Source organism: Diorhabda sublineata, chromosome X, assembly GCF_026230105.1.
Source record: "Diorhabda sublineata isolate icDioSubl1.1 chromosome X, icDioSubl1.1, whole genome shotgun sequence".
Taxonomy (NCBI): domain Eukaryota; kingdom Metazoa; phylum Arthropoda; class Insecta; order Coleoptera; family Chrysomelidae; genus Diorhabda; species Diorhabda sublineata.
The window spans coordinates 18,138,275-18,165,911 of NC_079485.1; the positions used below are offsets into that span (position 1 = coordinate 18,138,275).

The 27,637-nt window shown below is 34.6% G+C and overlaps 2 protein-coding genes across 2 annotated transcripts; both read left to right on the plus strand.

Annotated features, from left to right (window-relative positions):
- Window positions 1–1,824: 1,824 nt before the first annotated feature.
- LOC130451030 (zinc finger BED domain-containing protein 5-like) lies at window positions 1,825–3,723 on the plus strand. Its single transcript, XM_056789826.1, has 2 exons — window positions 1,825–2,647; window positions 3,716–3,723. The coding sequence occupies exons 1-2, from the start codon at window positions 1,825–1,827 to the stop codon at window positions 3,721–3,723; spliced, it is 831 nt and encodes a 276-aa protein (XP_056645804.1).
- A 4,609-nt stretch (window positions 3,724–8,332) lies between these two features.
- On the plus strand, window positions 8,333–9,367 carry LOC130451032 (uncharacterized). Its single transcript, XM_056789827.1, has one exon. The coding sequence runs from the start codon at window positions 8,333–8,335 to the stop codon at window positions 9,365–9,367; it is 1,035 nt and encodes a 344-aa protein (XP_056645805.1).
- Window positions 9,368–27,637: the final 18,270 nt, after the last annotated feature.

The following is a 27,637-nucleotide window of genomic DNA, read 5'->3' on the forward strand; positions in this document are numbered from 1 at the left end:
AAGTTGATAATTTGTTTGTTTCTAATTTAGGCAGGACAAATGGTTTACCGTAACTGATTTCGTCGTCATTGATATATCGTTGATTATTGATCCATAGTTCACAATTTTTTGGGATTTTGACGCGTGATGGTTGTTCTATTTCAAGGTATTGATCGGATTGACATTTTGAAAGTATTTTTTCTTGTTGAATCGGCATTATCAGGACTTCTTTTGCTGTAACTTGTTGAATGATTGTTTCTTCGATATTAACTTCTAGAATTTGGCAATCATCGAGAGTGTTCCTTACAAGTAGACTAAGGGTGCAATTATCCCTTTGGACAAAATTTTGACGGCAATAGTAGGTACCTTCGAGTGGTGGGCATTCTTCTTTTTCTGATTGGGTTTCATTTTGCGTTCGTGCCAGGTAAGGGAATTTAGGAGTGTACATTTTATTATTTTGGATTATGGAAGAAAGGTGGTAAAATTCAAATGTTTCGGAGATGAGTATAGGTACGTGGATAGCAAAGACTAATTTCGAATCAATGATTGATACTTGAGTTCCAAGAAATTGATAGTATGTTAAAATGTTAGAAAATTTAGGAATCTGTTTTTCTGAATATAGCTTTCCTAAATGTTGAATTATGTCCAGTATCTCGTAACTAGAAATTATAGATGTATGTACAGAATTAAGTTTCGAAAATACAACTGCGTTCTCAATATTATCTATAAACGTTATTGTTGACTGACAGTCTAAATTAATCTGATACAACATACCTTGAAATGTTAGATAACTTTCTAGTGTTTAAATTCTGTTATATACAGAGGCTGAAAATCGTTGTAACTCATTATTAAAGTTTGCTTGATTTTTATTTAAAGTAGTAATTGACTTATTGTAATGATCAATGAGTTTCTTATAGAGAGAAATTTGAAGGTTAGTTTCATGGATAATGTTCTTTTGATTTTATTGTAATAAAGTAATTGCGTTATCGGATTTTATCTCGAGGTTTCCAAATAGCCATTTGTTTATTTTACCAACGCCATTTAGTAAGCCTCTTCGATTTCTGATATGAGGATTCAAATTTTCGAATTTTTTCTGTACAATGTTGATCAAATACACGGTTCTTATTAACATGTTCTGTGCTAAAGCGTGATAGGATATAGTGTTTGTAGTGGTTACAGTTGTAATACTATGTGGCACACCGGTGTGCCGCCGCTGAAACACAGGTGTGCCGCCGCTTGAAATTACACAACATATTTATTTTAATGCAATGTACTCTAATACAAATTTACAATTTATAAAAACGAATTGTATATACTTACTATATTTCAATGCAAAACCATAAATAAAATAACAATTGTTTAGCACTTGCTATAATGTATTCACACAATAGAAGAAATGGATGTCAATAGAAGTAAATAGAAGATGGACTCTGTAGTCTGGGTCGTACTGAAAACTTTACATTTTCAAGCATAAATACAATGTTACAACAAGAGCTCAAACGCCGTAGCAACTAGATCGAACCTGTATTGTGGTAGATTAAATTTGCGAATACGGCTCTAGCTAAAAATGTCATCACAACCAATAGAAACGCTCCTAACCACCTGCACAATGCTTATATCGACTGTTCCTAAAAAATAGTGATTGCACAGAATTCAATAGTCAGCAGACAGCGTTGTTTAGGATTTAGAACGAACCTAATATAATATTGTCAGTGTTAGATACGAATTTCTACTGGACACATACAACCAGATCACTTCTTACCCCTATAAATTAAATCGCAGAAGTTTATAAATTAACCATTCGTGTTTGTTATTAACGTGATTTATTTTTGTGCCCATTTCAATATGGATAAATTTTTATTTGGAAAACAATCTACTTCTCCGGCAGAAGATGATGAACCTTGCACAAGCAGTATTGCTAAGAAAAGAAAGATCGTGAATAGAAAATACTCCGAAGACTACATTCGTTATGGCTTTTATTGGTGCGGCGATGAAGCGGCTCCGAAACCATTATGTGTAATTTGCAACGAACAATTAACAAACGACTCAATGGTGCCCAGTAAACTAAATCGCCATCTAACTTCAAAACATCCGAATTGTGCTAAAAAGGATATATCATATTTTCAAAGGCTTTTGGCTCAAAATTTAAAACAAAAAAAATTTATGATGTCGACCGTATCTGTTTCCGATAAAGCATTAGAAGCTAGCTATTACATTGCAAAATTAATAGCTCGTGAAAAGAAACCTCATACTATTGAAGAAAAACTTATTAAACCAGCATGTATGGAAATTGTGCGAGTTATGCTTGGACCTAAAGAGGTTCAGGAAGTGAGTAAGGTTTCACTGTCAGCTGAAACTATTAAAAGACGTATTGGCGACATGTCAACAGATGTTTTGAACACGCTTATTTTGAAATTGATCGCAGCTAACAATTTTGCTCTTCAAATTGACGAGTCAACGGATATTAAAAATCAAGCACAATTAATTGCAATTGTACGTTTTGTTAACGAAGATTGCATAAAACAACATTTTTTATTTTGTAAAAAACTTTCCGAACGAACTACTGGAGAGGATATTTTTCGAGTAACTGATGATTTCTTCAAAATACATAATCTACAATGGAGTAACTGCATGAGTATTTGTGCTGATGGCGCCGCAGCAATGACTGGTAACATAAAGGGTTTTGTTGCCTATGTAAAACAACAAAATCCGGCAATACAATTTACACATTGCTGCATACATCGGGAAGTATTGATGGTGAAGAATTTACCAGAACAACTTTTAAAAACTATGAATGAATGCATCAAAATTATAAATTTTATTAAATCAAGAGCTTTAAATACAAGAATTTTCGAAATGCTTTGTGGAGAAATGGGTTCAGAACATAAATCTTTATTATTTTATACTGAAGTACGTTGGTTATCCCAAGGAAAAGTGTTGGCTAGATTGTTTGAACTTCGCTGTGAAGTGCATCAGTTTTTACTAAATCAAAATATGCCCGAACTCGGCCAGCACTTCGAAGATAACAGTTGGATCGCCAAACTTGCATATATGGCTGACATTTTCGACCATCTTAATGAACTTAATAGAAAAATGCAAGGTCCGAATGAAAACTTATTAACCTGTTCCGACAAATTGCAAGGGTTCAAAAATAAACTGGAACTTTGGCAGAATGAACTAAGTAACAACTCTTTAGAAACGTTTCAAAGGGTTCATAATACAATAATTGAAAATAGGCAATTAATTATCGATCTGGCCCAATCCCATTTAACAACACTGGAAAATAAATTCGACTACTATTTTCATTCGATTAAAAGTGAAGAATATGATTGGATTCGCAATCCTTTTGCAACTAATGCAAAAAAATCTGTTGATGCATTTTCTCTTAAATTTAAAAAAGAGTTTATTGAACTGAGTAACGACGGGACGTTAAAACTACATTTTGGAGAAGTTCCATTGGATGTTTTCTGGATTTCGGTTAAGAATGAATATCCTCAAATTTCAAAACAGGCTATTTCAATTTTAATCCCCTTTTCAACAACATATTCATGCGAACAAAGCTTTTCGACACTTGTTTTAATTCAAAATGATAAGCGGTCTTGCTTAAAAAATCTCGATCAAGAACTTCGAGTTGACTATCAAATATCCAGCCCAATATAAAATACTTGTGTTCCTTGAAACAAGCTCAAGTATCACATTAATTACCCTTTTTGCCTATTTTTTTGTATTATTGTAGTTTTGTAATTAATTATATATGTTATGTACATATAATACCTTAAATATGTAAAATAAAACGAATTAAAATATTAATTAATGTATTATTTTCTGATGTGTATACGTGTTGTTTTATTATATTTATACCTATTAAATTTGGTGTACCGTGAAAACCAGAAAAAGCTTTTGGTGTGCCACGAATAAAAAAACGTTGCGGAGCACTGTTCTACACTACAGGTCGCTTGAAATACGCGAAGAATCAGGTAAAGCATCAGGATTCGCGTACTCATCGACATCCTGTAACAATTTCCGAACATTACTTCTTGGTTTACGGACAATACTTTTATGATACGTACCTTTATCGGTTTTAAGCAGAATACCTTTATCTCCGATTATTTTAGTTTGTTTAAATTTAGGGAGTTTCTTATTTCTTAATTTAGTTTTTACGTAGGCGGTTTTTTGTTTTGAATAATCTAAAGGTTCGGACCTTTTCCTATTTAATTTCTCTATAACCTTTTGTTTAGTTTGTTCGTTTTGTTGTTTAATTTTTTCGTATAAGCGTTTACTGGTTTCTTTGTGATTTTGAACGTATTGAGATATAACTAAATGATCATTCAGGTCAAACGGGTCAGGATTGTTTATATGTCCTTTTATAATTTCGAAAGACGTGAATTTTGTTACGGTATGAACTGAATTGTTATAACCAAGAATCGCGTGTTTCATTATTTGATCCGGTGTCAAATTTTTATTATATTCCTGTATACATCGATAATGTTGTAAAATACTTGAATGAACTCGTTCGACTGGCGAATTGGAATTGCTATTTTTCGCTGTGGTATGATGCAATTCTATATGATGAAGTTTGCAAAAGTCTTCTAAATCGAAATTCTTAAATTCAGAACCACTATCTGTTGTTATTTTTTGAGGTAGTCCATGGTGAGTTATGAAATTTAGTAAAGAGTCTACTGTGGAAAATCCTGTGACACTTACTATGGGGTAAGCTTGTCCGTAACGCGAAAAAGAATCAATTACTGTTAAATAAATTTTATTTTCAATTTTAAAAACATCCATATGTACATGTTCAAACGGCTTAGACGCTGTAGGTGTTAGGCTAAATTTGACTACAGGGGGATTCCTATCGTATTTATTTTTCAAGCACGTACCACAACTATTGATAAAATTTTCTACATCTTCGATCATTTTCGGCCAATAGTATCTACAACTAAGAGATGTTTTAACTTCTTTTATGCCCCTATGACCTGATTTATATATATGATGATATTTAATTTTTTCTAATTGCTCTTTTGTTTCAATATCTGTTACTGATTTGGTACACATTGTAAATTTAAATGCAGAATTCTTAAACATATTTTGTGCAGTAAACAATAAATATTCTCGATAAGGGTTCGTTCTGGAAATAAAGTGCATAATTTTTTCTGGGGTCAATATATTCTTTAATGAAGGTTATTATATTATTTTCGATGTCAATTACCGGTAATGTAACGTATAGACGAATATTTTCGAATACTTTCTCTCTTCTAACATTAAAGATATTTATTTGACCATTGGTAAGATATATTTGATTTTTATACATATTTAATGGTTTTTCGGTAATTGGAATTGATAGAATAGGATTTTCAACAGATGTATGTACTGTTTCAATGTCTTCGTTATTATTAGGATTCGGTTCTTCCGTTATAGGTAATATTGGTAAATTATTGCTTACGAGATTTTCTATGTTTGAATCGTTTTGGTTAGATTTATTTAAATCTAATATATTTGTAAGATCTAAATTATCTAAATTCGGGAGAGTACTGGAATTAATTCTTTCAAATTCTTCATTCATTATTTCATCGATGTCACTTAAATTGACATCCATTGATGCAGTTTCTAATGCATTTATATCGGGATATCGTTACTTTTACCTTTCAAATATTTTATATCGTACTCAAATTCCTCAAGTTTAAGGCGCCAGCGTATAAGACGTGAATTGGGCTCTTTTAATGACATGAGCCATTGCAATGGTTTATGATCTGAAAAAATTGTGAATTTTTGACCAAATAAATACGGTCGAAAATATTTACACGACCAGACAATCGAAAGTAACTCTTTCTCGATTGTAAAATAATTTATTTCTGCGGAATTAAGTGTTCTACTAGCATAACAAATAGGATGATTATTTTGAGATAGAATAGCACCTATGGCATATTTAGAAGCGTCTGTAGTTAATTCGAAAGGTTTACTGTTATCGGGATACGCAAGGACTGGTTCTGAAATTAAAGTGTTTTTACAAGTATTGAAGCAATTAATAAATTCTTCTGTGTGTTTAATTATGTGATCCTTCTTTACACATATCGTCATCGGTTTCGTAATTTGAGCAAAATTTTTTATAAACTTCCTATATAACCTACTGGTCCTAAAAAGGATTTGATATCTTTAGCGGTTTTTGGGATAGGAATTTTGAATCGCTTTGATTTTATTCGGATTAGGTTTTATCCCTTGAGGAGTTACAACGTGACTCTACTTCCTTGCGAAGAAACTCGCAATTGTCTAGTTGTATCTTAAGCTCTGCGTGGCGTAGTTTTGAAAACACTAATTTCAGATTTTGTATGTGCTCTTGAAGGCTAGTACTGAATATGATAATGTCATCCATGTATACCATGCATATTTTGTTTTGGATGTCTTTAAGGACTTCATTTACAGCTCTTTGAAATGTAGAAGGGGCGTTTTAAAGACCGAAAGGCATTCTAAGGTACTCGTAATGTCCTCCATCTACGTTGAAAGCTGTTTTCCTGTAGAATATTCGCTCATTTGTATTTGATGGAAGTCGCTTGCCAAGTCGAGGGTAGTAAAATACTGGGCTCGACCTAATTTATCCAATATATCGGATATATTGGGAAGCGGGTACCTATCATCAATTGTCTTTTCATTAATTTTCCGGTAATCAACTACCAGTCTCCATTTTTGGGTATTTGATGCGTCCATTTTCTTTTTAACAATCCATATCGGGGAGCTCCAAGGGGGACAGGACGGTCTAATTATGTTTTTATCTAACATCTCTTGAATTTGTCTCCTAATTTCCTCTCTGTCCCCTCAGGGGGTCGCACTGCGACTACGGGTGTAGCAAGCCCGAGGTACCCTAGCTAGAGCTCCACCCGACTCCCAAGGTGGACTCTTCCCAAAAAAAAACCACTATTCCTAGAAGATTCTCCTCCCCCGACGCTATTAGGTTGCGAGGGCTAGGGGGCTTCCTAACTTTTTTCCCTGTATCCCGGATTGGTTCTGCGCTGTAGTCTGCTGGGAGTGCATCGCCCTGCTTTCGGTTCGTCACCCAAGTAGCTGCTGATGCTGATGTGAGCTAGTCTCTGCCGAGGTGGATGATGGCACTGGATCGGAAGCCAGCCACTACGGGCCCTGATCAGGTAGTATGTATTGAATGTAGAAGTCGGAAGTTCACATCGCCCCGGGCGAGTCTGGTTCGTCTGTGTGTTCCGGGACTGGCTAAGCGAGGATTGGGCCTCAGTGAACTGGGGTAGGCGACCGCCGAGGGTACACCCGTTCTCAATCAACTCGACCCGCCCCCTTGCATACGAAGCGCTGGTGACAAGAAATAAATGGATAGCTATGGTTCAAACGACGAAAAAACTGCACTGTCTTTAGAAGGCAAAGGACAAAATGAAGGAGATATGACCCCAACAGGTTATCACTGGATGTTTACTACAAACCCTAGTGTTAGGAGATCCTCATTGGCAAGAACACCACCAATGAATCGCAAAGATTCAATTGCTTCTGCCACGGATGATGTTTTTGTTAGCCTAGAGACAAACTCTGGCACACGTCAAGATGACAAGACTGGAAGCCCCAGTAACACGGCGTACGAAGCAAGTAGCGACAACAGTAACGACGGACTGGCAAAAAATACCAGTCCAGCCAAAAAGAAACGAAAGCGAGACTCACATGGAAAGCATATCCCGGATGATACTAGCCAAGAGATGACTGCTGTTTTGACCGCCTTGGGTAGTCTTAATAAAAAAGTTGACGAATTAAAAAATGAAGTCAAAGTGAGTACAAAGAGAAAAACTGAAATCAAGGTAATAACGAGAGAGCTCGCAAGCATAATGGCAACCCTGAACAGAAAAATGGATGTTTTAAACATCAGACACACGCAGATGGTGCGAAACAACACTGAGCAATCATCACCAAGTAAGAGCAAAACTGCTAATAATTCAGCTAAACCAGAGGACAATAATCTTAGCTACGCAAGACAAAGTATAGGAGTCCAAGCTGATGAAACCGACATAAGACGAGAGTTATTCGATCTTACAAATGAAATACGCACCAGGGTAGAGACGCAAATAACAGCAAGAAAAAGGATGGACAGGGCTAGAAGAGGTAATACATCTCGAGTGGCCAGAAAGCTGCTACCAAAGCACCGGTGTTACAGAGCTGGGATCGCTTAGAGAGCTACGAGGAAACCTGGTAATAGTAGCAGACCCTGATGTAACCTTGACCACCACTACGGAAAGCGACCTAAAATGCAACTTTCCCGAAATAACAAGCCTTATGTGCGAAGAGCTTGAGGAAGGGTGTATTGAATATGTGAGGACGAACACCGAGGTCATACTCAGCAAAGGCAAAAATGGAGCAAGGTCAAGAACCATGTACATGGTCATACAAGGTCAACCCAGAAGGGAAAAACGACATGGGTCAACTATATCAGTTGCTAGGCAAACTGCAAGCAGTCCAAAACCATGGAGTGACGGAAATTCAAGTAGTAGCCTTCGGCAAAATTGATAAAATCTACCTTAGAAAGTGCGCAGAAGGTATCTTCAGGGGATCTGAGGTCAAAGTGCAAGTTATTATACCTAGAGATCCAAGCCGATTAGCACCTAAGTCAAGTAAGGGAGGACCAGCGACGACAACAGAGAAGATTATAATCAAATCTGAAGGAAAGCAATATGCTGACATACTCCGTTCGATCAAGAGTAGTGTGAACATAGACGAGATGGGTGTTAAGGTAAAAGGCATTAAGAAAACTGCTAAGGGTGATGTCCTTATGGAGATACTTGGAGAGAAAAATCAAGTAATCGCCCTCAGACAAGCTATAATGGACAAAGATAAAGATACCCAAGTCGAAATTAAAAGAGATGAAGGCATTATTCATATCGCGGACATAGACGGAGATATGAACGCAAAACAGATAGAGCAAGATGTCAGGAAAAGCGTAGCAAACGCAAAAGAAGATGACGTCCGAGTGCTCTCTTGCAGGCCAAACCAGAGGGGAAACCAAACTGCTACACTTGCGGTCAAAAGAAGAGTGGCCAGCGAATTACTCAAAATGGATACCGTGAGAATAGGGTGGGCACCGTGCCAGGTCCGAGCAAGGGTCAAAATCACCAGGTGTTTCAAATGTTTGGAGTTTGGCCACCGCACCAATGAATGCAAAGGAACCGATAACTCGAAGATGTGCCTTAAATGCGGCAAGGATAACCACAAGGCCAGAGACTGCCTTAACAAAAGCTATTGCCTAACATGTAAAAAAGACGGTCACAGAGCTGATCAGACTGCTTGCCCTTACTACCTTAAGCTTGTAAAAGAAAAATCAAAAGCAATTAGTGACACCAGACGCAGGCTCAGCACTGCACGGGGTCAAAACTTTAGTGTTCAATATTAAAATACTTCAAGCCAACGTTGGACGTGCCTATGCAGCTCAAGACATGGCGTATGCCACCGCAGTTCAGCAAGGTATTGATATTTTGGTAACTGGGGAACCGAACAAAAGAAGAACTAAAGAAGCAAACTGGATCAAGGACAGCAGGCATAATATGGGGGTCCTACTTCTGAATAAAAAGCTTGGCGTAATAAACCACGTAGCCGGAGATGGTCACGTAATTATCAAACTCAAAGATCTTGAGCTGATATGTTGCTATATATCCCCAAACATCAGATTGGAAGACTACAAAACTGAGGTGGACAGTATAATGGAGCACATAACGAACAACAGTGATGCCATTATTCTGGGAGACCTAAATGCCAAGTCCCCAATGTGGGGATCACCTGTAACCGATGAAAAGGGTCAATACTGGGTGGAATGGATCAACGCTCGCGATTTGGTGGTTCTGAATACTGGAAATGAGCCCACATTTATCCGAGGAGATAGCGAGTCCTTTATTGATGTCACCATAGCAACCAATTGTGTATCTCAAAGAGTAACCAACTGGGAGATACTTGATACCGAAACACTGACAGAGCACAGACATATCGCATTTGAAATTAAAGTAAATAGAGCGAAGATCAAAACAACTTCAATAAGGCCCCTTATTGATTGGACCGCCTTTAAAGCCTGCATAGAGTTACTTACCATTACTCCAGATGAAGTGAGTCATGAAACAGGAACCAAGCTGATACAAATGGCAAGCAAGAACAGCACGCAAAATCGAATTTCAAAGACTGAAACACCGTATTGGTGGAATGAAAACATTGCTGAAAAACGGTCACTATGCAACAGATTAAGAAGGGTACAACAACGTGCGGCGAGAAGAAACAACCCAAACCGAGACGATATTGAAGCAATGAAAGAGGCGTACAAGACCAATAGAAGGGAACTCTGCTGCCTAATTAAGGAATCAAAGAAGAAACACTGGAACGGCATATGCAAAGAACTTGATAATAATATATGGGGAGATGCGTATAAGCTAGTAGCAAAAAAGCTTAATACTCTAAAACCCTATGAGCTTGACATCGAAAAGAAATCCGAAATCGTGGCAGTACTGTTTCCACCCGGAAATGATAAGTGGAGATACCCTGAAAAGGAAGCTCCAGCCCCACCCTTCATAGCAGAAGAGCTAAGGAAGGTAGCCCAAGGTATCAAATGTGGAAAATCACCTGGAATTGACCAAATTCCCCCTAAGGCTATCAAAATAGTAGCAGATTGTGCCCCAGACTTGTTATTAGGCATGATGAACAAACTACTCCAAAAACAGGAATTTCCAAATGAATGGAAAGTTGCAAAGATGGTTTTAATACTAAAACCAGGAAAGTCAGCTGAGTTACCTAGTTCCTACAGACCACTCTGTCTGTTAAATTCTTTGAGCAAGTTACTAGAAGCGTTCATACGGGAAAGACTACAAGATGAGCTTAAAGAGGAGGGTTGCACATGTGTCAGTATGGATTTCAAAGAGGGAAATCCACGATCCAGGCTGTAGAAGCTGCACTGAATACTGTAACGGAGTTCAAAAGTAGATTCTGCACCCTTGTCACAATTGACGTTAAGAATGCTTTCAACACTGCATGCCACAGCCTGATTATCAAAGAGCTACAAAAAAGGAAAATATCGACATATCTAATAAACCTTATCTCTAACTATTTAAGAAACAGAAAGCTGCAATTAGAAAAGAATAGGGAGTTGGATATTACGTCAGGTGTTCCCCAGGGTTCCGTCCTGGGTCCACTGCTGTGGAATGTACTATATGACGGCGTGCTGAGCTTAGAACTAACTCGTAATGCTGTAACAATAGCATTTGCCGACGATCTGACGCTGATAGTCGGAGCAGAAAGCCAACAGACATTGGTTACAAACACCAACATGTGCCTGGAAAAAATAAATACATGGATGAGAGACAACAAGCTTGCTCTTGCCCCCCACAAAACTGAGGCAATCCTACTAAAAGGTAAACAAAAGAGGGAGCAAATAAGCTTCAGCGTAGGCGGAGTCAATATAAAGCCAGCAAATAACCTGAGATACCTAGGTATAACCATTGACGAAAGTAGAAATTTTGGTAAACATGTAGAAACAGTAACAAAGAAAGCAATAGAAAGGGTTTCCAAACTTGCTCGGATTATGCCAAACGTAGGAGGTCCTAGGCAAAGCAAAAGAGCAGTGTTGTGTAGTGCTATGCAAAATATTGTCCTATATGGAGCCCCAATATGGCAAAAAGCGCTTATGAGAAAAAAGCACTATACTACGGTCAATAGAGCACAAAGAGACATGCTGCTGCGTGTAGCATCCGCCTTCCGAACTGTGTCTGGGGTAGCACTCCAAGTAATTACGGCTACGATGCCCATTGATCTCTTAGCCCAGGAAAGAACATCCAAGTACAAATCGCTACAGAATAGCAACGAAGCTAGAGAAAGTTCTCTCACAACATGGCAAACTAGATGGGAAGGTGAGACAGTAAAGACCCAATGGACCGAAAGGTTAATACCAGACATCAAGCCGTGGGTTAAGTGCGAGCACCGCCAAGTAGACTACTACCTGACACAGGTCCTAACAGGACATGGCGTCTTTCGATGTTATGCCAAAAGGTTCAGAAAAGACACCACGGATAGATGTATATACTGTGCCGCCGTAGACACTGCCGAACATACCATCTTCGTATGCTACAAGTGGAGAGAGGTCAGAGACAGGACTTGCAGACAGCTGGAATGCGAGCTCACTCCAGACAACATTGTAGAGAAGATGCTTGACAGCTCAGAGAACTGGAAATCGGTGCAGAACATGGCTAAGAGTATTCTCAGCAACAAGGAAAAAGATGAAAGACAAAGACAGCAGAGAGAAAGGAACCCGAACTCCTAATCCCGAGAGGGGAAGGGAGACGTAGGGTAAAAGGAAACCACTGATAGCCCGTCACTCATGAAGTATGTTCCAGGAACGATGCCATAAGTGACAAAAGGGGCCGTAGACGACTAGAAGGACACTCCAACCGTCCGAGCCCCTCTGCTGAGCAGGACTCCGCAGAGGTGGTGAATGTTTCCCAGCAAATTGCTGAGGAAGTGTGAGGAAGTCGTTTAAAAAAAAAAATTTCCTCTCTGTGGACGTAGGGATATCTGTAAGATTTAGTGTGAACCGGTACCTCATCTTTGGTTCTTATAATATGTTTAACATTTGAAGTGAAAGTCAATTTATCCCCTGGTTTTAAAAATAAATCATATTCTTTACACAACGAAATAATTTTTTGTTTTTCTTCTTTATTCATGTGATTTGTACGAATTAATTCGGTAATATTGTCATTAGGTTTTATAAAATTATTTTCATCAAAATCATTAGCAAAGCTTTCAAATATAAAGAGTTCATATTGTGAATATTTAAATGGAGTAACTTGAATTGGTTTTCGTAATGTTATCGTTATAGAATTATTAGTGTGATTTTGAATTTCTATTGGTGCGAAACCGTTTCTCGCTGTAGATAAAATTTGTGGAATTATTATATTTTCTATTTTTCGAGCGTCTACAATAATATCCCCATTATCTATATTTGCGGGTAATTTCTTTATCGTTTTTTCTCCGGGGTCTATTGAAAAAGAAAACTCAATATCGTTTACTTTTCTATACTTAAAAGGTAATCTTAGGTGAGGTCCTAATAGTTCTCGATTAGTTAGATCAATATTTATATTCATACCTATTAAATCTTTAATACCGAGAATTCCATCAAAATAATTGTGAAAATCATATAGTATAAAATCGATTTGATAGTTTTTGTTTTTTAGTTCAGGAAATGCAGGTATAAGCGCTCGATACCTAATGTTTTTACTTCCAAGACTTGATCAGAAAAATCTATTGTTATTATTATTATTATTGATAGGTTTTCGAGTACGTTCAGTAAAATTACGTGATGTCGTGGACATCGGTTCAGGTGTTGGTAATTGGTTTTGTGGAATTTGGTTAGGTTTGAATACATTTTTGGGAGAGCCGAATACTTGTCGATTAGTAAAATATCTTTTATTTTGTGGTATGGATTGAATAGGTATCGGCTGATTTGACCAATTTTGAACATGTTTGTAATCAACTGAATTAGGTCTGCATTGATTTTTATTTCATTTAGATGTTGTGCATTAGTACATTATAATAGGCTGCAGTAATATTAAAAAATATGCATAACGTTTTCTCTTGTGTATTATATTTTCTAACCTTGATAATGCTGTTGGGCGGTAGCTATTATCACAGTTAGCGACTTCTCCCGGCTTTAGAATCGATATTATTACATATGTTTGCCATTGTTCAGGTGAGGACACTTGTCTCTTGATAACGTTGTTGTAAATTTCCAGGTTTTTATGTTTGATCTCTGGTAGGTGGAACGTACGTAGGTGAAGGATCTGTATTCCTAAATAATATAATAACTTCTTCGTCCCTCGGAATGATCGTCGAGGTCATCGCGTCCAACATTGTTTCTAACCAATGCTCCGTCTCGATATATTGTGCCCCATTTTCTTTATCTCCGTTTGCTAAGTGTCTCACTACCATCCAAACCTCTCCAGTAGATAGTCTTTGTTTAACGATTCCGTATAGGTTTTAAAAGTCTCCTGCTTTCCATCTGGCTGCTGCTCCTGTACCTGCTGTTGTTCCTGTTTGCGATTTATTAATTATCACTGGGGTAGTAGTCCTGTATGGTGGCGGAAATAGGCACCTTTTGTGCACTGCCGCATTATATCCTGGTGTTTGAGATTGTGGTTTTCTTTTCCTGTCACAGTAGAAGTATACACAAATAGTAGTGTATACTTCGTTCTTGGTGGGGAAAGTTGTTGAAAGTTGTTACTTCTTTGATGTACTTCTATAACAATTTGTTGACTTTGCGTCGGCGTTTTTAATACAAGAAAATCATTTTCCTTTCATGTTCCTTACAGTTCTTATCTGTGGATTTGTGTTGTGCAAGTTACATATGAAGTAGGTAACAGCTGACAGCATATAACAAATGTGATGACTTCGCCGAAACACAGAAGATAATAAAAACTGTATTTCTTTTCATAATTCATTCTTTGTTCTAACGTTGCTTAATAAACATATATTGTAATTGTAATTTTGTTTTTAAAAATCCAATTTCGAAGTTCTAATATATAATTTGCATTACAAAAAATGCAGGTTGGTACATTCGATGGACATTCTTCTCCCACATGTGGCGCATCTCTTCTGGATGAGACATTTTTTTTGGTGTGTCCAAATCTCAAACAGTTCATACATTGGATCACTTGGCCACATTTAGTCTTGACTCCAAATAATATACGGCGATCATTTCTGACAATTCATTGCCTCTATAGGTGACTACTAGAGTCTACGTTGGTTTATAAACAACTGTACTATCTTCGTTTACAATCTTATGCTTAAAGATACAGGGTTGAATGCATCCCAGTCTTTTCCTTTTATTTTATTAGTAAGAAAGGCATTGGTATAATGTGAGATGATTCTTCCTTTCTTAGTAATTTTTCTAATACCTTAATATTATGTTGTTTTAACATTTTCCCTAATGCAACTGGATGTATATTGCCTATATTTTCAGTTTAGGGCAAGGGTAACCGAATCTAATGACATGATCGCTTCTAAATTAGGGTTAGAAAGTTACGTTATGCTATGGAAATTTATGAAGGAATCAAGTAATGATGCGGAACTTAAGCTGAAAACTTATTGCGTGCTCTAGAACGTCAGACCTGAAGCACTAATGACTTAGCTACTCAAAATTACAAGATATAATTGAAAAACAATAATAATTAACTTCAATAAAACACAGTGAAGTTACATGGGCATATTTTTTAAGGCATATTTTTTAAGTAAGTACCGTTTTACGATTCCGCCGCCGCAACCCCAAGGTCGGCGTTCCGCCCTTGAGCGCTGGTTACCTACATCTCTTGTCTACGCACTAACGCCATTACAGTCTGATTCTGAACATTGTGTACGTTGTTTACTGAGTGTTTGAGATGCCTCCGACAATCCTGAGTCCCGCCGATTGTGAAGTACGGGCTGTTATACTATTTCTAAGTGCTAAAGGTGTAAAACCGATCGATATTCATCGTGAGATCTGTGAAGTTTACGGACAAAACATTATGAGTGATGGAATGGTAAGGAAATGGGTGGGAGCATTTAAAGATGGCCGCACAAATGTGCATGATGAAGAACGGAGTGGGCGTCCTTCGGTCGTTAATGAACATTTGGTGCAAAAAGTTGACGAAAAGGTGAGAGAAAACAGACGCTTTTCAATTTCATCATTGTGCGACTACTTTCCTCAATATTGACATACCGGAAATTGTGTTCACGTTGGGTTCCAAAAATATTGACGGATTTGCACAAAACCCAACGTTTAGGTAGTGCTTTGACTTTCCTTGAGCGGTACCACAATGAAGGGGGAAGATTTTTTAGACCAAATTGTTACTGGTGACAAAACATGGGTGGCCTACGTCACACCAGAATCGAAACAACAATCCATGGAATGGCGATATTCATCATCACCCAAAAAAATGAAGCTTAAGCAAACAATTTCTGCCCGGAAAATCATGTGCACATTTTTTTGGGACAGAAAAGGAGTATTGCTAGTGGAGTTTCGGCCTGGTAATGAGACAATCAATGCATCGTCTTATTGTGAGACATTGAACAATCTGCGTCGTGCAGTCCAGAACAAAAGACGTGACAAGTTAGGTAAGGGTATCGTTTTGTTGTATGACAATGCCCGTCCACATGTGGCTAATCGGACCAAAGATCTCATCAAATCTTTTCATTGGGAAACTCTAGATCATACCCCCTACAGCCCTGATCTGGCGCCCAGCGACTACCATTTGTTCCTGCACTTGAAGAAACACCTGGGCGGTCAGCGTCTTCAAGACGATAACGAAGTCAAAACAGTTGTGATACAGTGGTTGTTAACAAGTCAGGCGGCAGAATTTTATGAGGAGGGTTTTCAAAAACTGGTGCCACGTTATGACAAGTGCCTCAATATTCACGGAAATTATGTAGAAAAGTAGATTAAGGTACAGGCTTTCATGTAAAAATAAAATTATTGTGATATCTTTGCACTTCTTTTTTTAATTCCAAAACGGTACTCACTTAAAAAATATGCCTCGTATTAAAAACAACTAAAACAACACTTGGTACATATTTTCTAATAGCTCTCTTATTTATGTTGCTTAAATAAAAAAGGACCCGGAAAGTAATGTCGCTATTGCCGTTAGAATATCTTTATCTATTTTTTTGGTCTTCTTGAATGACAGAAGTCAGAGAAATTAAAATTACCGGATCTAAACCTAGAAAACCATATTTTGACATTTACGAACATCAAATGCACCTGAATAAATATCGTTATTATTTATTGCGAAACTCAAAAATCGTACAATTTTCTTCTCATACCCCGCCAGCCATTTTAGCTCAAATTACAAAAAATCTAATATTCAATTATTTACCTACAATGAGCTGACAAATTACAATTAAGTATTGATATGCACAGAAATGTTATTACTTTGCGGTCCTTCTAATAATTTGTTTGATTTTGTTGTGATTTGTTTTGTTTAAATTTCCGTTTTTATGGTTTCTTTCTACCAACATGTTTCTTTTTGTTTTGTTCTATTGTTTGCGCTGTAAAATTTTATTTAGTTTTCACCTTATATTGTTTTGTTTTAATTTTTTTATTTCTATCCTCATTGGATTTTTATTGTTGTAGTTTTATTTTGATTTTTGCTATTAGTATGAGGTAGATCTTTCTTTACTACTCATGACTTATATTCTATACTTGTGCATATCTTTATATTGTTAGTACCAGATTGTTTATCATGCGAAAATCAATTTATCTTTTTGTAGTTGTTATTTTCTTCTTCGTTTATTTCAATTGTTTCTGCGGTTTCTTCACGCTTTCTTCCTACTCTAACCTTTTCTATTAATGACATCATATTTTAGTCTCTGGTGTTTGTTTTCCTTTTTTCCAAAATTGTTATATTACTTGCGTTCTCTTGACTTTGAAGGATCAATATGCGTTGTTGTTTTAATTTATCTAAGTATTAGAATCCATTTTCATCATGTTTTCTAAGGTATTTTCTGTTCGTTTGTTTTATCATGTATCGAACTCTTCTTGTTTTTCCCTTTATCGTCTACATACATCATTATATATTAATAAGTTATCTTCTTGTAGTATATTTTTAGTCTAATTCTTTTCACTTTCCTTTCAATTTTGCTCCTGTCAACTCTAGAATGTGGAAGACAGTTTCTATTATTTTTTTTGCAAAATTTTGTGCAACAAACCAAACGCCATCGGAAAACATACGGCCGCCAGTCGGCACGCACGGTTCTCTGGTGGCTGATGCAGCCATGATCTGGACCTCCGTATGCCCAGTTCGGATATACCGTTCCTAATGTACAAAGAATCGGCTTTTACTCGGCAAACCGAGAGCGGATGGTATATTTTCGGGCCGATAGTGGCTACTCCTCGGACACTTACTACTGGGAGACCATACTTCGTGCCAAAACCGATCCGCAGGATGTTTTGCAGGCTATATATGCGACTCCGGACCGCGTTCGGTTAGCAAGCCGTAAAAAGGTACTAAATCATTCGCATTTAAATTTTGCGCCGCATCATTTGACGGCCATTTTGCTTGTCTTTTGTAGTTTTGTGAGGTTATTGTTGTATTGCACGTTGCTCTCTTACCAGAAATAACTCAACTTTTACTCTTAAACTAGGAAAAAAGAGTCTTTTATTTTATGTTGCATTTATATTTGGTGCTCTGATTTGAATATAGTGTATCGCGAATCGTGTTGTCGTGATAATTATCAATTATATTATTTGATCATTTTTGTGTTTCTTCGCTGTCGGTTAATTTATTGTTATTTCAAGAAAATGTAGGCAGAAGACAAGTAAAAATAAAAATGTCCCAGTCGCAATCACATGATAGGCAAAATAATTTGTAAGTACAAGTGTGAAATATTTTATGATATAAGTTATATTAATGTAACAAAATCTCAATCAAATACTACCTACTTAGATTCTATTCTATAATAATTTGTTGTTGATTTTAATATAAATAAGATGGTTTTTTTCGTTGAGTTTCTTGTAACTGCGTCTTTTATGTATAATATGTAAAGTACGAATCAACTAAGAAAACGCCACAGGCGTCATCGACTAGTTATCGTCTGCCTCACTTTAAAATATTCCCTCTCTGTCACTTCAGACTGGTATACCAGTGGCGTAGGTTCTTATTTAAATAAAAATTAATGCAGTTCGCACAAAACATTTATTAGATTAAAAAATACAAAAAAAATATAGTTTAAAGATTTAAACATATATTACAGTGGGATATTACTTAGTTAATTATATATATACAGTATCTTATAGAAATAGCAACTGTTTATTATAGAGGTTTGGTGTGCATGGTATGTTTATAATAAACGCAGTTTTTGCAGATGTTGAGTGTAATATTTTATCTATGTCGTTAATTAAAAAAAACATTATTCGCTATCAGAAACTAGAAACGAACATCCTAGTTCATCCTCTAATGAACTATCAGTATCCTCGCTTTTGTCTTCACTTTCTTCCGATGAACCCGTATTTACTATAAATATTAAGTGATCTAGAGTGTGATCTAAGATGTGCTCTTTTTGTATAAGGTCATTCTCATATTTTTTAACAAATATTTTAGCAAATATTATACCACTCTTGTTCCGATACCTCCTCAAATTTTTGCCTAGCGAGTGCCTCCGTATCGGACAGTTTAAATGTTGTATTATGCGCAATCACCCAATTTTTTACTAATGCTCAAATTTTTTCGATCGGGTTTAGTTCTGGATGATAAGGAGGTAAACGTAGTACACGGTGCCCATGTTGTAACAGTTCGTCTAGTTTGTACTTTATGGGGAAGCGAAATTTATTTTCTTGAAAAATGCGGTATAGTTCCGGTTTTGTTAGTTTGGGGTCTGCTGGTAATCCATTTTCTGTTAGCCAGTTTAACATTTCTTCTTTCTTAGAAGCCGTCGTAATATTTTTTTATTGGTACATTATGGTATGCTGCGTTGTCTATAACGAGGACGGACCTTTCAGGCAGATTCGGCAACAATTGCTTTTGAACCCATGTCATGAATTTTGATTATTCATGTCTTTATGGTAATCAACAGTTTTTGTACCTGCAAAAAAAACAAGTATATATAGTAAGTAAATTATAATTCTATTGGTATATGACAAGTAGGTGGTAAGTGCTATGGTTTATCGCAATTTAAATGCAATTGTACAAAAAAATATTTTTTCTATTCTGGCTAAATCTGGTCGACACTGGAATCTGAATATAGATATTGACATTAATATTCATAATTTTCGGTATACGATATGCCGAAATATCGATATTTTAGCCATCACTAATTCTATTTTAAAAAATACAAGTATTCAAACTTACCTGATTTAAATATAAGTAATCCATTTTTTACGAATCCTTTTTCTCCACCGTATGTATTATAATCAGCCATTTGCCTTTAGAAATTGGCTTCTTGATTCCTTTTAGAGTCTCATCGTACCAGCCCCTGTCTTTAACATGGCTGCTGTGTATGTAAGTTTCATCAGTATAACATATATTACGGCCTTCGTTACGGTATTCTATCAGCTTCTTTAGATAATTTATTCGTTTCAGGCGAATGTCGTGTGATTCACACAAAATTTTTCTTCGGTCTGGCATTTTCTGCCATCTACAAAAAAAATCACTGTGATAGACATCAAGGTTTTTATTATCGTAATTATCGTAATAATGGACAACTTAAAATCAAAATTATTATCTGAAACCAATTTTTTAAGGAGCCGATTCAAGCTGCTTACACTTATTGCTTCTGTCAAGATTTGCCGGTCATTAATTTTCTGCAAAACACCTGTAATTTCATCATAATTTAGCATTGCACGTTTGCTCTTTTAAATTGAATAGTAACAACAGTAAACCTTAAACTAGGTAGGTAAATGACTTTATAATACTAATAAAAACAATTTCTTACACTTTAACGTAGGAAGTCTCTTCTCCAGTACATAAAAATCGTAGATAATTTATCTTATAGATTTTATCTGATTAGCATTAGCAGCTAGTACTCTTTCCCTGAAATATCAAAATATTCTAATTTAAAATATGACACTCAATAAGTAGGTACCTGTATAAAAATGTGTAAACTCCGCATTTCTTCAACCTACTTCTCGAATTAAATCTTGCTACATACCTGTAATTTTTCAAAGGAATAGTAACTCCTTCATCTGCCTCTTTTTTCATGAAATTAATAATATTGCTTATGATTTCTCGTCCTTGGCTGCGTATAATAAGACCTTGCTTTCCAACTTTTTTTGCGGACATTATTTAAAACAGCGCTATCTGTAGAATAAACTATGGCACAGACTAAAAATAACACCGAACACAATAAATCACACTATCTACTAAACAACGAACAATACTAAATGCTGAATGTCTGATGTTCGGTCGGTTATGCATCTGACCATAAGCGCAAATTATTTTACCGTAATATTACCGTACTTTCCTTCCTAAGTAAAGGCTTGGCAACATCGAAGAGGGACTCGCAATAGTAAGAGATCCATGGTTACGCGACGACTTCCCTTCGAATTCTGATTTGGACCATGCGGCAGTCGTGCAGCGTTGCCAGTCTATTTAGCATTGCATTTCTATATTAAAAATACCGAACAATCGTAAAAAACGCCACTGTCACATAAATGGGATGGGCCTAAGGTAGAAAGAAATTATTGCGTACTTTGTCAGTTATGACGCGTCTGGCCTTTTCTTAGCTGATTTGTACTTTACACATTTTTCCTAATACTTATATTGGGAACTTTTTTGCATTTGTTGTAAGATGTATATATCGAGAGTTACATGTAGAAAATCCTTGAAGGACATTTTATAAAACACAATTGTATTAAATATCGTAAACACTTCATCAGCATTTATTTTATTATAAATATGAATTATTGTAAACAACTTGGCAATGTTTATAGTTGGTTCGCTTGTGAGATTAATTATATTCATTCAACTAATTGTAATTTTGTGTAAAATAAATTTTTAAAAATAATTTTCGAAAACCGAAAATTATAATTGGCGCAGTCATTCGGATTAGTGCGGTCGCGATTTTTCACGCAAAGTGCGATAAAAAATTCCAACTACGTACTTTAGTACAGCAGCACTAGATCTACGTGTTCAACGAGGAACTTTAGGACTTCAGATAGCTGTAAGTGCCAAGTTTCCTTATTTTTATTCCTTTTATTATCTATCCTTATCAAACTTTGAATAAGGAAGAGATAATCTAATAATTTTGAATATATAATTTTTATGAACGATTTAGATAACTTATTGAATACATTTGGTAATTTAAACTTAAAAGATAGTTCAGATTATACAAAAATGGCAACAGCTAGTCCAAAAACCCTAAATTGGAAATTATTTAAACTAAAATTGGAAATTATAAAACCATACGACGGTAACAGAAATACTTTAAACAAATTTATTAACAGATGTGAGAATTTATTCGGTATATAATGATCAGGATATTAATAATCATGTCTTGGAATGTATCCAAGAAAAATTAATAGATAAAGCAGAAATGATGGTAGGAAATAGGATTGAACTAAATACCTGGTTCAAACTAAAGGAAGCTTTGATACAATGCTTTGCAGACAGAGGTGATTTAGATTGCATATTACAGGAACTAACAAGAACACGACCATTTAAAAATGAGAGTCTGATAGCCTTTGGAAATAGACTTCAATTGCTGAATAGTCAAACAATCCAAAGAATCGGTAATAATTTAAATTTAGGTGAAATTGACAAAAAATGTCAAATAAACCATTGCGAAAAAACAGCTTTGAACACCTTTATAGCAGGATGTTCAGGCATCATACGCAATAACATGTATTTAAAAAAGCCTGTATCACTAGAGGATGCTATGGCTTATGTTGATGAGTTCGAAAATTTTGAAAAACTCTATGGCCAATTTTATGAGCCCAGAGTCAAATATAATAACAATAATAATAACAATGTTCAAACGAACCAAATAAGAAATAATAAAAATAACCAATATAGTAATTACAATTCTTTTTACCGACAATATTATGATAATAATTATAACAGAAATAACTATGAAAACAGTCAAAGATATTTTAACTGAAGAAGAACAAAAAGAAAAATTAGAATACTATCACATATACAAAAAAGGACACAGAGGAATTAACGAATTAAAAAAATCATTAACTGAAAAATATTATTGGCCTAAAATGTTACAAGATATAGAAAATTTTGTTAATAATTGCGAAATATGCATGAAAATATGAATGAAAAGAATAAATATGATAGAAATCCACCAGTAATTAAATTCAATTTAACCCCAACAGCCAGTAAACCATTTGAACATATACATATAGATACTTTTAAAATAGCAAATCATATTTAACTATAATAGATGCTTTCTCTCGTTACAGTCAAGCATATTCAATGTCAAGTGTGAATGGAACCTCAGTTGTTGATAATATAATAAATTATGTCACTCATCACGGTTTACCTTACAAAATTACAGCTGATTGTGGTTCGGAGTTCAAGAACAACGACCTACAAGATTTTTGGAAATTGCACAAAATTGAGTTACATTATACAACGTCTAAAAATAGTAATTCCAATTCACCCGTAGAACGTTTTCACTCTAGTCTTATTGAACATTTTAGATGTATAAAAGGAAATAATAAAGATTTAACTCCTTAATAAAACATTCAATATTGGCATATAATAATTCGATTCACTCTGTAACACAATTCACACCATTTGAAATTATTAAAGGTCATATAAATAACCCCGATCCGTTTGATCTAGACGATCATTTAATAATATCCAATTATATACAAAATCATAAAGAAACGTCAAAATTATTATATGAAAAAATTAAAGATAGAAATGCTAAAATTAAAGAAAAAAATAATAAATAAAAGAAATTAAAACAGAAATGATCCACCTTCCTATGAAAATCAAGACATAGCTTATATAAAAACAAAATTCCGAGATAAAAAATTACCCAAATTTAAAAAGGCAGAAATTGTAAAAAACTCTGGCGTATTATTAGAAACAAATAAAGGAACTTATCACAAAAACATAATTAGAAAACCAAAAATTAAAACAGAAAAATTGTTACAGGATAATGATGCTGATAATAGTATTAATATAACTACTTCTTTACAAGACGACCAAGACAGAAGACATAACAATTACAAACGTAAAGAACTTATTATTACCCATTAATTTAGAAACCAGTAATCTTATATACAGTGCTTTTCAGATAAAAGTATCCACCTTTAATAACTTTTGTAATACTGGTATTTAGAAAAAATCCAAAAACACGTCAATTTATGTTGGAAGGGGCAAGCATTATGGCATATTTAAACTTACTGGAAAAGCCACCCCCTCACCCCTAGCAGCATCCCCTTTATTTTTTTAAATTACTTGTCATATTTTTTATGTAAAATTTGGATACTCCTCTTTGAGCTGATTTCAAAAATGTATAATACTTGTAGGTTAAAGTGGTTAGTTTATGAGATAAACAATTTTTCTTTTAAGAGCACAAATTTTACTTATTATTTACTTTCACCTTATTTGCCTGTACTAAAATGGGTTGTACAATAGTTTAAACTCTTTAATCTTTTTAACTGTGCTATTTATTATGAAGTTACAATAAGTGTTCAACATGAGTACCATTCACTTCCATACAATGGTATAATCTATTTTGAAATGCCTCTCTGACATTGCTTAATACGGCTGGATTTAATTGTCGACATTCATTTTCTATCCTCTCTCGTAAATCATCCAGAGATTCTGGTTGGGTAGCATAAACTTTTGTTTTTAAATACCCCCATAAAAAGAAGTCTAGGGGTGTTAAATCCGGTGACCTAGGTGGCCACTCCATCATCTGCCCCCTTCTACCTATCCAAAGAGCGGGGAATGTTTCGTTTAAAAATTGTCGGACAGGCATAGCATAGTGTGGGGGAGCTCCGTCTTGTTGAAATACCAGTAAATCTTCGGAAAGATTATCATCATTTTCTATTATTGGTGTAATACGTGGGTCAACCCCTTCCCTGAGTAAATCAAGATATGATTCACCATTTAAATTTCCGTTGATGAAGAAAGGTCCGACAATGTGGTCACCTAGCATACCACACCAAACGTTTAACTTTTGGGGATGTTGTGTATGGAATTCACGCATAATATGTAGATCACTTTCAGCCCAATATCTACAATTATGCCTACTTACTAAGCCATTTAATGACCATGAGCATTCATCAGAAAAGCAAATATTGTTTAACAATTGTGGATTGTTATTGATAATTTGCGTCATTGATTCGCAAAACTCTAGACGACGATCAAAATCATCTTCATTCAACTCGTGCACCAACTTAACTTTGTATGGGTGGTACTTGAATTTATGTAGAACTCGGAAAACTGTAGAAGATGAAACACCGATCGCTCTACTTATTGTTGACAACGATTGGGGTTGTTGAGCCTCTAAGCTGACTTGCCCTAAAATTGCCACTTGGATTGCTTCGTTATTTACGAGTCCCTCTCGCTTATGCACTTTATTGCAAACAGACCCTGTTGTGGTAAATTTCTCCATCAGTTGAATTACATACTTATGAGTTGCATGTCTTCCGTCATGTAATTCGTTAAATATTCTAGCAGCAGCTCTTGCACAATTATTATTTTGGTAGTATAAACCTACAATTTCAATTCTTTCTTGCAAAGAGTAAACCATTTCAGAGAAACAAAATAAATAATGTATCAAATTACACTATCAATAGTGACTACAAATTCTAGTTGACAATGTCAAACTTTAATAAAAAGTAGAGTTTTTTGTTGTTTGGATTTTTTAAGTAGAATAAATAGCACAGTTAAAAAGATTAAAGAGTTTGAACTGTTGTACAACCCATTTTGGTACAGGCAAATAAGGTGAAAGTAAATAATAAGTAAAATTTGTGCTCTTAAAAGAAAAATTGTTTATCTCATAAACTAACCACTTTAACCTACAAGTATTATTTATACATTTTTGAAATCAGCTCAAAGAGGAGTATCCAAATTTTACATAAAAAATATGAAAAGTAATTTAAAAAAATAAAGGAGATGCTGCTAGGGGTGAGGGGGTGGCTTTTCCAGTAAGTTTAAATAAGCCATAATGCTTGCCCCTTCCAACATAAATTGACGTGTTTTTGGATTTTTTCTAAATACCAGTATTACAAAAGTTATTAAAGGTGGATACTTTTATCTGAAAAGCACTGTATACCAAACACACTTTTATATATTATATAGATTTAGAATTTATTCATAAACAAATTAATAATTTGAAACAATATTATTATAGTTTAAAAAATAATTTATCTCAAGCGAACGCTACAAATCCTATTTCATATCATAATTTAGCCGAACAATCACTAAGTAGAACGGAAATTTTGATTGATACCTTAGATAGAAAATCAGAAAATATTTATCCACATTTAAGATCAAAAAGAGGATTAATAAATGCAGTAGGAAAAATAGATAAATGGCTTTTTGGAACTCTAGATTCAGATGATGAAGAACGATACGATAATACTATAAATGTTTTACAACAAAATCAAAAACACATAATTCATGAAGTAAATTTACAAATATCGCTACACAAAAAATTAATTGATCATTATAATAAATCGATAACGACTGTGTGGAATAATCAACAAAAACTTTCTGATAATTTAGAGAAATTTCACATCTCGATCGAAAATAAAATAATAACTTTGAATAATTTTATAACATTTCACAGTATAATTTCACAGATTAATCTGGACTGTCAAAGTTTGATTACATTGATTGACAATATTGAAAATGCAATAACATTTTCTAAATTAAATACGATTCACAGTTCTGTTATATGAAGTCAAGAAATTTTAGAAATGATGAAATATTTAAATACTATTTATAATGAAAAACAAATCCCAAAATTTGATCCCAAAATTTAATAATATTTTAACGTATTATCTCTTTCTTGGTTCACAAGTAACCTTTTCCAAATCTAAAATAATTTTTGCTACCCATGTTCCAATTCTTAAACCTAAAACTTATGAATGTTTCCATTTATATCCTGTAATCCAAAATCATACAATATTTATATCACCTCAACCTTACTTGGCCACAAATCAAGAAGAAGTCAATTTTATTAAAGAAGAATGTCCAGCATTAGAAGAAAAATATTATTGTAAAGAAACATTAAGTTAAAAGACAATTGTACTATTGAACTGTTAAATGGACACTCTGGTGAAAATTGTATTGTTAGTGAAATTAATCTTCAAGAAACTATATTGGAACAAGTGACAAATAATGAACTTTTAGTAATTCCAAATTCAGAAACTGAAGTGATTTCTAAATGTGTTTCGGACCGTTATTTTAAAATAAGTTATCCATCGATTATAAAGATTCCATTCAAATAGAAAGTGAAATCTTCTCAACTAACATACAAATAAAAAAAAGAAAATCAATAATATTACCGAAATTGAACTTCAAATTTTTAAATAATCAAATTTATAAATCTCCAAATTTAACCAATATAGATTTTGACAAATTATACGAAATAAATAAAATTGCTAGAAATATAAAACCAATTCATGAAATTTATAATCCGCAAATCCATGTATGGATTGGACTATTTACGATAATAATTTGTGTAATTTTGATAACATTATGGTTAATTCGTAAATATAAAAGTAAATTTGTAAGACAACAAAAATTTGAAGAAAAGAAGAAAGAAACCATCGAATTAGAAGAAAGAAGACAACAAGACATGAAAAATACCTCCGTCATTTTTCATTCTTAGGGATGGAGGAGTTACATGTAGAAAATCCTTGAAGGACATTTCATAAAACGCAATTGTATTAAATATCGTAAACACTTCATCAGCATTTATTTTATTATAAATATGAATTATTGTAAACAACTTGGCAATGTTTATAGTTAGTTCGCTTGTGAGATTAATTATATTCATTCAACTTATTGTAATTTTGTATAAAATAAATTTTTAAAAATAATTTTCGAAAACCGAAAATTATAATTCGACATTACTTTTTTTGTTGTGTGACTAATAAATAGTCTAGTTACATAGAACAAATTCCAGAAGATACTTTAAATAAAACCCAATAGGATCAAATATCATAAACACTGTCAGCATTTATTTTATT